General features: G+C 32.7%; 4 protein-coding genes across 5 annotated transcripts; 1 reads left to right on the forward strand and 3 right to left on the reverse strand.

Annotated features, from left to right (window-relative positions):
• Positions 1–6: 6 nt before the first annotated feature.
• LOC140972565 (baicalein 7-O-glucuronosyltransferase-like) lies at positions 7–1,684 on the reverse strand. Its single transcript, XM_073434973.1, has 2 exons — positions 1,618–1,684; positions 7–1,261 (listed from the first exon to the last, which is right to left on the reverse strand). The coding sequence occupies exons 1-2, from the start codon at positions 1,682–1,684 to the stop codon at positions 21–23; spliced, it is 1,308 nt and encodes a 435-aa protein (XP_073291074.1). The 3' UTR covers positions 7–20.
• An 8-nt stretch (positions 1,685–1,692) lies between these two features.
• LOC140972566 (uncharacterized) lies at positions 1,693–2,796 on the forward strand. Its single transcript, XM_073434974.1, has one exon. The coding sequence runs from the start codon at positions 1,693–1,695 to the stop codon at positions 2,794–2,796; it is 1,104 nt and encodes a 367-aa protein (XP_073291075.1).
• Positions 2,797–7,616: 4,820 nt separating this feature from the next.
• Positions 7,617–10,398, reverse strand: LOC140972249 (uncharacterized). Of its 2 annotated transcripts, XM_073434698.1 has the most exons (5): positions 10,037–10,398; positions 9,775–9,889; positions 8,834–8,952; positions 8,122–8,222; positions 7,617–7,735 (listed from the first exon to the last, which is right to left on the reverse strand). In XM_073434698.1, the coding sequence occupies exons 1-4, from the start codon at positions 10,258–10,260 to the stop codon at positions 8,171–8,173; spliced, it is 510 nt and encodes a 169-aa protein (XP_073290799.1). In that variant the 5' UTR covers positions 10,261–10,398; the 3' UTR covers positions 7,617–7,735; positions 8,122–8,170. The 2 variants fall into 2 exon arrangements, with proteins under 2 accessions (XP_073290799.1, XP_073290798.1); XM_073434697.1 differs by lacking the exon at positions 7,617–7,735 and having other exon boundaries at positions 7,924–8,222; positions 10,037–10,396.
• A 954-nt stretch (positions 10,399–11,352) lies between these two features.
• On the reverse strand, positions 11,353–13,505 carry LOC140972250 (WRKY transcription factor 22-like). Its single transcript, XM_073434699.1, has 3 exons — positions 13,000–13,505; positions 12,780–12,893; positions 11,353–12,011 (listed from the first exon to the last, which is right to left on the reverse strand). The coding sequence occupies exons 1-3, from the start codon at positions 13,383–13,385 to the stop codon at positions 11,618–11,620; spliced, it is 894 nt and encodes a 297-aa protein (XP_073290800.1). The 5' UTR covers positions 13,386–13,505; the 3' UTR covers positions 11,353–11,617.
• Between the last annotated feature and the right edge of the window lie 1,925 nt (positions 13,506–15,430).

The raw sequence follows: 15,430 nt of genomic DNA on the forward strand, positions 1-15,430 counted from the left end.
TATATATTTTGTCGCCCCCGTTAATTAAATTGGCTAATAAACTTCTCTAAATCCACCATCGAAGATCCGCCCTTCTCCACCGCAGCTTTGCCGGCGTGTTTCATCTGTGCCAAACGTTGCCGGATCTGATTCCCATTCTCAGACTCCATAAGCTCCCTCACCTGCTTCTCAATCTCTGCGGCCGTGACAAACCCATCATCCGCCATCTTCAGCCGCAGCGCCACCTTCATTCCCTCCACCATGAATACCCGTTGCATCTTCTGCTCAGCGTACAGAGGCCAACAGATCATCGGCACGCCAAACGACACCGACTCCAGTGCCGAGCTCCGTCCGCAATGTGTCACGAATCCGCCGACGGACTCATGGCTCAAAACCTCCTTTTGTGGAGCCCATGACTTCAAAACAAACCCTCTGTCTCTAGTTCTCTCCAAGAACCCCTGTGGAAGAATCGCGTCCAAGTCCGGCTCCTCCGGCGACGGTGATGGAGGGTTGCCCGGCGGACTGCGCACTGCCCAGAGAAACCTGTGCTCACTGTTTTCTAAACCAACAGCCATTTCCTTCAACTGCTCCGCCGAAAACCTACCCCTTCTGCCGAAACATAGAAATATCACGCTTCTTGTTGGCTGTAAATCCAGCCATTTCAAGCATTCTTGCTCTGTAGCACCATTCTTGCTGACACTGTCAGGAATTAACGGGCCAAGAAAGTAAACTGGAGGAGTTTTATAATTTGGTGTACATAAATCCTTAACTAGTGCGTCTTTAGCTTGAGTCTCGAGCGCATCAAACGAGTCCACGAGGATTCCATCCGATCTTCCAATGTTAATTGAAGTGTCCAGAAAGTGTTTGTAGATGTTGCTCTCTCGAAAATGCATTCCAATGGGAAAATCCGATGAGTGAACTCGTGGACACCCAGGAATCTCAAGAAAATCGTTCAATGTTCCTATGTCTTCACGAATGGTTTCATGAATAGTTGGAAAGTAGAGAAACACGCAAAGGCCATATCCACCGGAGCTGATATGGTAGTAAGTGGGTATATTCAAGCTTTTAGAAACTTCAAAAGCTGAATTACAAAAGAAATCAACGACAAAAGCTCTGATTCTTGATTTCTTGGATATTTCTTGAAGGGCTTCGGTTAATATATGGTTGTGGAGACGTGGGATTTCGAATAAGAGTTCAACGGCATGAATTTCATGATTTGCAGGGGGGGTTACAGCGTCGGGGAGGCGGAGGTAGGTTATTGAGGGGATCGCGGCGACTGCGGCTGCGNTTAACTTTTTTTTTTCATACGTTGGATTTGTTTTTTTTTAAATTTTTTTTTTCATTTATAATCGTTGTAAATTTTCAATTTTTTATTTTTTAAATATTTAATTAAATTCGAATTAAATTATAAAAAAATCCAAAAAATTTGTAACAACTATTTAACGATTAGTTTCAATTCTCTTCTATAAATACTCACAAATGTGTACATATATTTTCATTTCAATTCATTACACTCTCTAATTCTATTCTCTAATATTCTCCCATATATTTTTTTTAAGTTCCAAAAATCTTATTTTTTATTCGAAATGGATGAAAATAATAAGGTATTTTTTTACAAATTTCTTGAATTCTACAAACAACGCGCAAGAATATTCATCTTCTCAAAATCCACAAATTCCACCAAATTATCAATACCCACATCCATTTCCAAATATGACGTTTCCTCTACAAAATCTTCAAAATTTCCAAGGTTTTGGAAATTCTATGAATCATCCGAATTATGCCCCTCGAGGTTCATATAAACCGCTTCCAGCCGAATATTGGCAAAACATGAGTCATCCGTATTTCACGCCGCCGGTTGTTCATGGATATAGTACCCCGCACACAAATGTTATGCCTTTCACATCTCCGATGTCGAATGAGGCTGTAACTCCGACTTTTGTCCTGGAGACGCAACTTTCCGATCGTGAATCCGCAATTGAGGTGGTCAATTTAGAAAAAGCGGTTTCAAATGCTGAGGGTTTAAGAAAGCGTTCAAGTTGGACAAAGATTGAAGTCGAGGTCTTAGCGAGAAGTTTTGTTACTATTTGCGATGATCCAATAATCGGCAATGATCAAAAAGCGAATGCTTTTTGGGGACGTGTTGCAAGCTACTACAATGTGAATCGTCCCTCAGGTTCAAACACCAGAAGTGCAAATGTTATATGGTCACATTGGCACAATACAATCCAAAAGAAGGTATATCGATTCAACTCAAATTATAATAGTGTTTACATTTCTTATCGAAGTGGTCACTGTGACGAAGATATACTGAGGTTTGCATACGAAAAATATCGATCCAAAAACAATGGTGTTGCATTCAATCTCGAGCATGTGTGGAGAATTGTCAAAGACCGTCCAATGTTTACTCCACAGTCCACTGATCACTATGTGGCCACAAAGAAGACGAAGACTTTAGAGTCGGGAGCAAGCAACACCTCCTCTAACCAAGAAGTGAGCATAGACTTGGATGATGAAGATACTCGTCCAATGGAACGAAAGGCAACAAAAAAAAAGGGAAAAGACAGAGTCAAATCGACCATAGAAGATCTGGCAGTAAACTACAGCAATATTTTCGCAAAGTTCACCGAGTACACAAGCGTGAAGAAGTCCGAAGTCGATTTGAAACAAAAACAACTCGAAGTAGAGGAGATTAAGGCAAAAGCTGCCTTGTCCAGATCTGAAGCTAAGAATCGACGCTTGAAATTGAAGGAGTACGAAATCTTGAACAAAGACATCTCGCAGATGACAGAGGAACTGCTTATTATACATGAATGACTATGCCAGGATATTAAGTCGAGATGGAACATCTAAACTATTTACTCGACGTTAAATTGTGCTCACGTCTTGTTTAAATTATATTGTAACTTTAAATAAATTGTGCACACGTCTTGTTTAAATTCTTCTTCCGTCGTGGTATTTCGTTCGAACATCTACTTTATTTAATAACTATATTTAAAGAACATTAATATTATTTTTTAAAATTAATAAAATTATTTTATTAAAAATAAGATTATTTTAAAAATTAGAATAATGATTTACATAATGTAAAATATATTTAAAACATATATATTTAATATGAAAAAAATTTAAGATGATTGAGTGGACTGTGGGACCCATTAATAATGAGTTTTAATGTCAAAAGAAATGTGAGTAAAAGAGATATGTTGTTATAATGAATATATGACAATGAACCCCACGATTTTTGATGAATTGATCGATGTTAATTATACTAGTTATAACTGCCAGCTCACCTACAACCTTTCATTACTTTGATATTTTTTTTTATTTATAAAAAAGCACAAGCCAAACTGAGACACTCAATATTAATTATTATTGTTATAAAAGCTATTAAAACAATGGACTAAAACTTTCAAAAGTCATTAGTGAGCTTGTTAGAATTTGTGAAATCGAATGTATGTCTCTTTTCGTTACAAATATGTGATTAATAAAATTTGAACTTCTAAATAAAAAATTAACAAGATAAAAAAAAGAAAAATATTTTTTTTTAAAAAGAACTATAATATTAAAAAAAAAATTGAATGTACCGTCGTTTTTTGTTATTAGTTCGGAATCACATATTTGTAACAAAAAAATTAAATTTTTATTAACATTTTTTAAAAAAAAGAGTTGAAAAAATTATAAAAGAAAAAGTAATAAGAGAGACGTCATTTTACCCCCACAATATATATTTGTAACCAAAAATAAAATTGTAACTTTAAATTGGATTATTAATCACATATTTTAATATAAAAATATAATTTTGATTTTGAAATAATTAAAATATAAAAATATCAATTTTTTTAAAAAAAATAAGTTTTGCAGACGATCTTGATCCCATTGTACTTGGGTCTTGAAAACCATGAACTTGTGCTATATTGGGTATATATATATGTTTATGGCCGTCACTCTTTTTCTTTCCATATTTAAGATTTACACTTTAATATTGCTTTTAGTAGCCCTATACTGCAACGATGGACAACATGTGGTTCATCCGATCATCCCTTGGATGAAATTCATTGTCTCGTCATCCATTTTTCCATTTGAGGTGGCTGCCTCCAGGAGAAATGCAGAGGGACAAGGTAACTCTTCTATACTTCCTTACTTTTCCCTTGTTCATGCGTGTTTGGATTACCTTCATTGAACTGTTTGAATCATTATGGAAGTAAAATTGTTACTTGGATTTCGGCCAATGAGTAATGTGTTTATCCCTTGTGGTGACCATAGTTACATGCTAGAATATGATTCTTGTTTGCTTTCTGGCTTGTATCGATATGCTTTGGCAAGTTCATGTTGGTTGGTATACTCACCGCGCGCAATATAGGATGAGGAGTTTGATGAAGTATGGTGCTTGGCCATCAGTTGGACATGGACTGTGTATTTAATTAGGCTCCGTTTGATATGTGTGATGTGATAAATAAATGAATAGTAATTATATGTATTATAAAATGAAATATATAGATAAATAATATGGTTGGATAAAATATATGATGTTTTGGTGTAATTTTAACATTATAGATTAATTTTGTGTATTAGTATAAAATGACTAAAGTATACCCGCTTTATACATTATAATTACCTAACCTAAATATAATAAATAAATAATAATAGTAATAAGAAATAAATAAGTAGGTAATTTTAAAAAAATATGAAAAATTTATTTTTTATTAATTTGTAAACTTTATTTTTTATTATATATTTATTATTCTCATTAATTATAATGATATTATTAATTTAATATAGAATTTAATTCCTATAATTTCTTTTTATTTTATAATTAATATAATTGTATATATTATTATTAATTTAACTCTTACTAACCATTATTTTTGTTAATCAATAATATAATTCCTATAATTTCTTTCTATTTTACAATTAAGAAATAAGGAGAGAAAAATGTAATTTGTTGAGTTTTGATAGGCTATCCACTTGATTTGTTAGATTAATAATCAAATAGTTATCCACACAATTAGGTCTTAAACCGGGTCAAAATGATTATTAAAATATCTTAAAATTTTAACCAAACATTGGATAAGTGTTTGACTATTCATCTATCCTTGTTTAATCCATTCAACCAAATATAGTATTTAAAAGAAGTTTTATGTGTAATAAAAAATGTCTATAAATCACTTTTTATTCTAAATCATAATATACAATTAATGAGTATTACATTTTACGTTAATAAAAAATGGATTTTAAATTAATATAACTTTTAATACTCATTAGTCATTAATTTTTATATTATGGTATAGATTATAGAAGAAAAGATGATTGATCGACATAAGAAAAAAATTATTAAATAATTTTTTTAATAATGAAAAAATAAAGTTTGTCAAATGAAAACGATATAAAATTACCAAATCACGATAAATTAGATTTTTAGTATTAAAAAAATGAAAATATTTTATAAATTTTTTAAAATATAAAATATTTTTAATTTGTTTTAATTAAATTTCTCAATGTAAGATAAAATATGTTTTAGAATCAAATACTTAATGATAGGCCAAAACTTATAGAGGTTAACAGATATACAATTTTATTCCCTTATATTTGTGTTAGAACATTGCTCCATACAATACGACATATTGATATGAGGGACATCACTTACTTAGATGTCAATGGATCGAATTGTTAGGCTCATAATTTGAGGAGAGACGTGCCTCTCACTACTGATGTTATCTCATATTACATTTCATGTCATTCTTAGCATTTCCTTGCTGCTGGAACTATTGGATTAGAACTAGTTTTTTTAATTTATTGATTCGTGAAAGCTTTTGGAGCATTTATAAATATGTATATAAGAACATGTACAATGGTGTGATGATGCTGGTGTAATGAAGTTGATAACTATATCACATACTTATATCAACGTTGATAAGTTCATAATGTCGCCGAGATGCGATTTAAATAATAATTTTTTATTTCATTCAATAATTTTTTTTTACAAAAAAACATAATAAAATTGCACATAATATCAACGTTGATAAGTTCATAATGTCGCCGAGATGCGATTTAAATAATAATTTTTTATTTCATTCAATAATTTTTTTTTACAAAAAAACATAATAAAATTGCACATAATTAAAACAAATTAAAAATACACATAAAATTTTGAAAGTTACACAAAATTAAAAAATAACAAGAAATACAAGAAAGTAAAAATACAAATAACTAAAATACAAACTAAATAAATCATTGATTTATGAAAAATTTGTTCTTGCATTTGATGTAATATTAACGTTGAACGTGAGTCAACCTTGTATCGTCAACATCTTTCTCCATGATTCGATTTTTTTGATCCATCTCCATTTTTTCTTGCTCCCTCACCCACATCTTGTGCTATATCGTCCTTATTTCATACTTCTTTTCCATATTTTGACCAATTTTTGCAAAATGCTCTTTTGTTATAGCAATCTCTCCCATCCTTTTTTTTAATCTCCTTCACGCATTGTTTTAAACATTTCCATCATGTTTGCATCTTTCAATCATTCTCCTCTAATGGCCTTTTTTTGGGCTTCATTCCTATTGGTCTAAAGGTTTTGCTAACTTTATGCATGTCATATCCTTCCTTGACGGCGTGTCTAGGTGTGGAGGAGAAGATGGAGATTCACGGCCAATATTATTCAACTTCTCAGCAGTATTTATTGAAATTTCTTTAAATTTTTCGAAAGGCCATACCTTCCATTTTTTGTTGCTCACTCAGCACTAACCAATCTTTCTCATAAGATCACATACTTCCATAAACTTGTTCAAACTTCGTTTAAGCTTGAGCATACTAAACAATAAATTAAATCCAATAGAATTTATTGAATTTTAATTAAAATAAAATATTTCAGAACGAATACTTTCATCTCAAATGACAACCCGCTTCTATTGAGTATTTCTAGTTCACTTAGTTTGTTTTGGAACGCGAACACTCGTTTCACAACATCATTGAAGTGTTGCCGCATGTTGTTCCACATATGTACTTTCCATCTAACTACTCATGATTATATTAATTCCAGACCAATCCTCAGAAATTAGCGTTGTTTTGATCATTGTCAAGCACCGGTTTGGTGGAAACGTCATACCATGTTGTTGTGAGACGTTCATATTCAGTTTTCATCCAATGTTTCCTTGTGATGTCTTCATCCATCGTCATCAATGGTCTTCTTTCCTTTCCCATTTGGTTTAGAAGACATGGTTTCAAAGTAGGAGGACGAACTTGGATTGAATTTTGAGATAATTGAGTTTTCTTGAACATAAAGTCCAACATTTGCTCATTGTTGAATTAAGAAGAATTTGATGGAGGAGTATTGAGATCATCGTCTCTCCATGTATCCATTTTTAAATTTGAGTGGAAGAAATCTTTAATTTTCAGAATTAAAGTGAAAGAAATTGTGAATTTCTGAAGGTGTAATTAGGTTAATTTATTAGAATAAGCTTGGATTTTGAAAATATGGTCGTTCACAATATTTAAGATATTTTTTAAAAAAATTAAGATTTATTTTTCAACTTTTTTGAATGTTCAAATTTTTTAATTGTTTTTTGCATGATGTATAAATGCAATGGCAACATCATCTCAATCATTCATTTAATTTTTTTAAACTAAAATTTTTTTAAAAAATTTTCAACTTCCAGATTTGAAACTTAAAAAAAATAGAAACAAGAGTGTGCTTCACCGCGAGGAAGCAGCGCGGGCGAAGAATTGCAAGTCTTCCTCATCCCTTGGTATTATCTAAGAATCGAAGTTCATAGTTTCGAGAAACGAGTATGAATCTGAAGTAGTTAATAACGAGAATCAGCCTAATTGATTTCAAAGTTTATTAGTCACTCCTGGGAGATAATTCTCCGCTGATTGAGAAGCCGACCCCCATTTCAACCTACTCTCTACAAGTTTCACTCAACTATTGTATCTGTTAGATGTGTCTTAATAGAGTCTATATATAGATTGAACATTGGTCATATTATTGACACTCAGTTGATTATATAGTTACAAAGATTTTATCATTTGAACAAAGATAAGAATTCACAAATTCAAGAACCCAAACAAATATCTCAGGATGTGATATTTAAACTATACTCAATCTATAAAAACATACTGCAGAACAAACTTTAAATCACCATTTCTTTGAAGCAATGTTCTTCTGTTCTTGATCTCCAAGAGACTATTTTAGCCAAGGCCTCTAACATACTGATCAACATTTGTATTAAATAGCTCACATCTGAAACAGACAAGATAGAAAACCAAATTAGCACCCAAGTCTCACGATTGAAAATCCTATAACTTGGTTAGTTAATATTATAATGAAATAATAGAAGAATATTTGCAAATTTGTTGTCCCGCATGCCTAGACTCTGCTTAAAGCTTAAAGTTTTGCATGCAGGTTCACTAGCAACTCAGTAAATTGCCCGAGGAAACCGTAAAAACAGCACCATCTTCGCATCTAAAATAAGTAAAGGAAATAAAACGAGATACAAGAACCCAAATCAAATAAGCCCTTCATGCTAGCGTCTTGTCTATATTTCCAATAATATATTAATGGCCAGTTTAGGTACATAAGCACATAGTTTAAAAAAGCAGATGAAGTTTTATATATAGTCATTGCAGTTCAAAAAAACTTGCTACTTTAATTTTTTTAAAGAAATTTGCTGCAGAAGCCTTAATTTTCTTCTTCTTCTTGATTTTGGCTTTTGTTGAGAACTATTAAATTTTAAATGCCAAACTAAACATCAACTTATAAAAAAATAATTTTATAAGTTGGAATTCAAATGGTACCAGAAAGGGTTCGATATTTCAACTAATCAAGGCACAGGAATTCCAAGACAGCTTTACCTAATGGAATTCCCGGGTGAATAAAGCGGATTCTTGACAACATACTCCACATACAAGTTATAGATGTACTTCGGAGCTTCTCTCAGATCACTGATCCTTGGGTGGGTAACAAGAATGATCTGCAAAACAACCCCACGCTGAAACGAAGAACAAATGGTGGCAAAGCCACTTTGAACTTGTTCATGGTCCATTATAATTATGAACTTCTATCTAATCTAATGCATCAATATATGGGATACACGCTGCTAATTAGGTCCTCGGTTTGTGCATAAAAAATAAATTAAACATAGGAACTCAAGAATCACATTTCTGTTTTCATCAAGGAACTTAATTTTAGGCTACCATGGACGTAGAACCAAGGTCTGCTCTAAAGCAAGATTCCATAAATTAACCCGGTCTCAGAGCGCATGACCTATATCTTAAGATTGCAACAAGTGAAAAAATAAGCAAGACAGAAATGTTGATTTTTATGCTAACAACCCGCAAGCCAAAATTCAATTTGATAAATGTTGTTAAGATTGGAACTTGGACTTAACTTAACCCTAAAAACTAGATCAAGGGGAGAGGATTGTCCAAGTCCATATATACAATTCCCAAGTATTTTATCCAACCGATGTGGGATAACCAACACACCCCTCTGACGCCTAAGAATGAACATCTGGAGCGTGAAGATTACAAACGATCCAACTATGGGCAGAACGGGTGATCCAACTATGGACAATCAAACACATAACGGTGAAACCTAGGCTCTGATAAATGCAGTTTAGAGAACACCGCATATCTCAAACTTGCATCCATATGGATCTTATCTCACAGTGAACCTACTCCCCACATCAACCACTTTCAACGTCAATCCGTCTATAATCGATAACATTTCGTGCTACTAACATAGTATACCAAAAACCAAAGACTGAAACTTTAGTACAAACATCTCAACTAACCTTAATTCCAGATGGGCTCTCCATAAAGCTTAGTTTATAGGAATTCGTGCTAAAGCTATGAAATGAACAACTTTCCCCAGGCAGCTGTGGCACCCCAAGATTACCCTTTTCAGCACTGCCCATCAAGCAGAAATTTTTTTTCAGACAAAAACGAATTACTAACTAATTGAAAGAAATCATAGATTCCCATAACAAAAACAACCAAAAGGAATGAACTATCGGGTCAAAACACGAAATTTAGCAGGGGAATCAAATTGAACACCTTGTGGGATCCATCTTCGCGGTCAAAGATTTGAGTGAGAAGAGGAGACCAAACATGAGCTTTTGATCTTGCTGTGGACTCAGGGTTTTGAGGGGTCGATTCCATTCTCTGTAAAGCAAGCAGATTCCATTTCTATTGAAAATGTAAAGCATGTGGGAATTGTTCCCAGATGCCGTGGGTACCGGAGGAGATGGACTGATTTCTGAACCTCCAAAGAATTGCATTGTTCTTCCAAATTTCAAAATCCCTCAAGCAAATTACAACTTGCCGGAGATAGAAATTCAAGGGATAGGTGATCTCTCGAGGAGCTTTTTTTTTATTATTGGGTTGAAAATGGATTTCTGAATCGGCCGATTAAATCTTGAACTAGGCTAATGCGATTTTTCACTTTGGGCTCGTTCCATTTTTATATGCTACCTCGGATATAATTTTGGGCCATTTTCATATAAAAATGCACAAAACATTTGCTGGAATACTTCGGAAATGTCCTACAAATTTCAACTACCATGTCTAACTTGCATCAAAATCCGTTCGGTTCGCGAGATGAGATTATAAATTATCAGATATTGATAATATAACTATTCGAACTTAAATTATTGTAGAATTCGAGGCCAAGTGATGGGATGAGACAGGGACGTAAAGCTCCGCCACTTACACCAAACTCAGTTTTGTGTGTTTCTTGATTCTAAATTTTGTTTCTGTTTCTGCTCAATTTAATTAAAATTCAGAAATTGGTTTCATGTTGATTCTGATTCTTAAAAAATGATTATAATATTTTGATTAAAATAAATGAAAATTTTTCTGGACAATCTTCTTCTCAATATATTTGTATAATTCAAAATTCGTCTTTAAATTCATTTACATGATCAAACTTTATCTTTTGTAAACACTTCAATAAGTTGATAACAACATTTTACATATTTTATTAAAATTAATATTAAAATCACTTATTTGAATAATATTTTTAAAAATCAAATTTTAATTTAAGATTAAAAAAAAATGGAAGTCAGGTGGTAAACTGGATCGAAATCATAACCGGATTCATGAGGTCAGCTCTCAGTTTCTTCCATCCAATGATTTCATTTTATTATCTTTTTCTTATTAACACTAAATTTTATATAAATACTTTTTGTAAACAATAACAATATTTTTGAAAAGCATAGTAAATCATAACTATATATACTAAATAATAAAGTAAAGAGCTAGTAAAAATTAATATTTGTAAATTATAATGATTAACTATTCTTTTACCTCTGATTAGTTTACTTTTATAATAAATTATTAAATAAATATTGAAAAATATATGTCAATTTAAATTATGAAACTTATTACAAGCTAGTAGTAAATAAAAACCAACTGAATATTGGTTCAAAATAACTCCCAGAGAACAAATAGTCTAATTGATCAGCTATCTCCTCCGCCACTTTAAAGGTGGTTGTCGGGGTGGCTGGAGGAACACTGTGGCAGCGACGGTCGATAATCGATGACCTCTTATAAACAGAGTGAAATCTGCTAGACAAGTCGATCGAGTTATCACCATCTTAAAACCCTTCGAATGTATCATCATGATCATTCATGAAATCACTCCGAATCATAATATACACTATATCTCTCGTCCTCATCACCGCCGCCCACCACCTCCTCCTCAGCCGCCCTCACCATCTCTGTGTCGACTTCATCTCGAGCCGCAGCTTCTTCTTCCATTAACGGAGGACTCCGAGAAAAACTAGAACAAGAGGCAGGTGGTGAGGAAGTTAGTGGACCTCTAGGAATCAAAGGTGTTTTGCTTCTATAAGTGACGGCGGGTGGAGAGAGCTTGTTCCGGGTACTTCCGGCGAGGGAGTTCCGGTGAGTTGGCCGTGGATGTGTGTGCTCGCCGGTGTAAGATACCACGTAAATCATCGGGTCATTTGGACTACGCTCCACCTGTTTTCTTGCTCCGCAACCTTTTGATGTGCTACACCTGTAGTAATTTCTGTTTGGATATCTATAAGTCAATTTTGTTTTCCGAAATCTATCATATACCCTCAATTTTCCAAATTTAGAATTTGTAATCATTATTCTCAATCCGGCAAAATAATACTATTTTCTATTCCGAATAATTTATCATAAAATTTTTTTAGATTTGTTTTAATAATTATTTCTATTTACATTTTAGATTATATTGCAATTAATTAATACTAGTGTTCTTTTACACGTACTACGTATTTGAAATATTTATCTAAATATGATGATTTTTGTTATATTTTTATTAAAATTGATGAACTATCTAAATTTTAAAAATTTAGCTAAAGATACGATTGAATTTAAAAATATAGATTAATAAATGTTTTAAGATATAAAAAATAATATTTTGCATTAGTCAGATTGAGTTAGAAGTTCATCTCATAAAATTGTCTCGTGTGATGGTCTCAAAAAAGTTTTTTAGAAAAATAAAAAATTTCATCGATAAAAATTATATAATGAATATATTATTGTAATTTTAAATAAAGTTCAACCAGATCAATTAAAAGTAAGTTAATATAGCTTCAATTTTAATTAAATAGTAATATTTTAAAATGTGTAGACAACAAAAATTGATTTTTTTTTTTCAAAATTAAAACCAAAGAGACACTTGACAATTTATAAAATGTGTAACAAATTTAAGACGAGTTATGCATAGATATAATTATAACAAACCCTTCCCTACTGGGGAAAAAAAATCAAGATTAAGAAACAAGAAAGGAAGGCAAAAAGGCGAAACCTGGGATATGGGGAACCTTTAATTGGCTTTTGGCCGTATTTTCGCCATGCCCACAAATCAGCGGAGATCTCCCCCTCTCTCATTTCACGAACCATTTTCATTTCCTGGTTTTTTCTGCTCCGATTCATACCCATGAATCATGATTTTAAAATGTTCATATAAAAACACGATCTCTAGTTCTTGTGTTTAAACAGTGCAGAAATTCGAGACAAAAGTATACCTTCTCCTAGGTCGATTAGACTGACAAGTACTACTTGCTGCCAGAAAACTGAGGGAAGAAGAACCAAAAATGGGATTCTTGAACTGTAAATTTTCTTGCCTTTGCATGTTCATCTGAGGTTCCTGCTGAAGGCTCTGGAAATCATTGTCCCCAGGAAAATAAACTGCATTCGCGGCGGCAGGCGGTGATTGATCTGCGCAGAACTCCCTGTAAATTTCATGCAAGCCCTGAAACGGGTTGACCATTTGATCATCTATAAGACCTCGGTTTTCATCGCCATGTAAGAGCGAGGGAGAAGTACTACTAAGAGAATGGTTGTCTGTAGCGGTGCTGGGGGCGGCGCAGCCTCTCACCACCGCATGCAAATCCCAGTCATCATCATTCATCGGAATCAATCCAAGCAAAAAAAAATTCTGTTATTTCTATCCCTATAACTTTTTGAGCATATTATGCAAGGCACTCAAGTTGGATTAAGGGTCGGCGCTGACTTTTGAAGTAATCATACATCGTAAATATGTTTGTAATTCTCTGTTATATTTATCTGATATTATATATATTTATAGTGTGATATGTATATATGTGATTGATATACTATAAGGTAGCCTCATTCCATATTTTACATAAGAAAAAATTTAAACAAAAGCTTCTTTTTTAAATCGAACAACTCTTCTAAATTAAAAATAATTTCGTGTTAAATGTTTAGTATTATTTGATCAAATTAAAAATAATAATAACACATGCAACAACGCGTGTGTATTTTTTATTAGTATATATAAAAAGGTAAGAGATTAGAAATGCCACAGACGGGGTGCAAGGCGCCGAGTACTATTTGTTTAATATGCTAAAGCATTATTCATATTTAATTTTTTGATTAATAAGATTTCATTTTTAAAATAGAAATAATATTTAATTGTCTATTTTAATTCCTAAAAATAATTTTATATCATAATTATCAAAACAGTATTTTAATCGATCTTATAATTAAAAGGAAATATAAAATTTTTACGTCTCTCACAGATAATTATCCAAAAATCTAGTCGAAACGATTTTTTATTTTTTTTAGAAATAAGGATGAATTTTGTTAAAACTTACAATTTGATAGCAAGTCTCGAACTAAAACAATTTTTTTTTTTTTTTATTACACACGAGAGGAGGGGACTTGAACTAAAGGGACCAGCTAATCTGAACAGGAGAAAGACCAACTGAGCTACGGCCTAGAAGCCCGGTCTCAACTAAAACAATTGTCTTATGATCACTAAAATAAAATTTTACAATTTATAATTAAAAATAAATGTTTGGAACTAATTGGGTGGGCCCTATCAGCACTCTCCATGGTGAAAGGCAAGTGGATGTTCTAGGTTTATTGGTTAGCATTGACTTGGGAAATAGAAGTCAAAGTCAATGGCCCTTTTTGCCTACAAAAAAGGGCAAAAATATGGCCTTTCTTTTTCTCTGGAAGGTGCCCAACTTTTCACAACGTGACACATTTCATTTTGGCCAATTAATTGGATGCATAGTTTTGATGGTTAAATTTAGTCCCACTTAACAAATGGAGTATATTTTTACTTTAGTTTCATTCTTAAATATTTATATATTTTCTTTAAAAATATATTTATATCTTTAATGTTTCTTGATATTAAAATATTTTTACAAGAATGCTAAAATTTATAATTTATAAGAAGAGTAGGTCTCTTGTGAGAACGGTCTCACGAATCTTTCTCTGTGAGACGGATTAACCCTACCGATATTCACAATAAAAATTAATACTCTTAACATAAAAAGTAATATTTTTCATTGTTGGAGTTTATATCGAGAAGAGTAAATACGCAGCACCGATTCAATCAAGAATCTTGAACAATCAGTAACCAAGACAACCAAATTATAAACACTACTCACAAGCAAATATCAACACACTACGATTACGTGGTTCGGCCTTTGTAGACCTACATCCACGGAGAAACACACCAGCCTTTATTGATTACCAGAAGAACATATGATACACAGAGTTTCAACTCAGCCGAAAGAAAGAACATAAACAATTACAAGAACCGATAAAGTCTTATTCCCTTATATCTTCTTGTGTTCCTTGCTTCTGACTTCTTCGGTGTATTGCGCGATCTCCTGTATTCCGATTGCATCACCAGTTTCCTCCTTGCTTGTATTTCTTTTGGAAGTCTTTTTCTTTTCATGAAGTTAAGATTGATCCAATCTGTTATGTTATTCCCCCGCTTTATCAACCAACCCCTTTAACTGCATTCTCTCGTATCCAGTTATGGGCTCTTAACTCAGCATTGTTGATTGGCCCATCTTCTTCCTCATACTTATTGGACTTTACCTTTACTTGGCCCAATACCTTCCAGCCCAAACTATAGAGAAACCCGTTCTACATTCATGAATGACCCAAATAAGAAATCCGTCTCACAAAATACGA

This window comes from Primulina huaijiensis, chromosome 3 (genome assembly GCF_012295235.1).
Source record: "Primulina huaijiensis isolate GDHJ02 chromosome 3, ASM1229523v2, whole genome shotgun sequence".
Classification (NCBI taxonomy): Eukaryota; Viridiplantae; Streptophyta; class Magnoliopsida; order Lamiales; family Gesneriaceae; genus Primulina; species Primulina huaijiensis.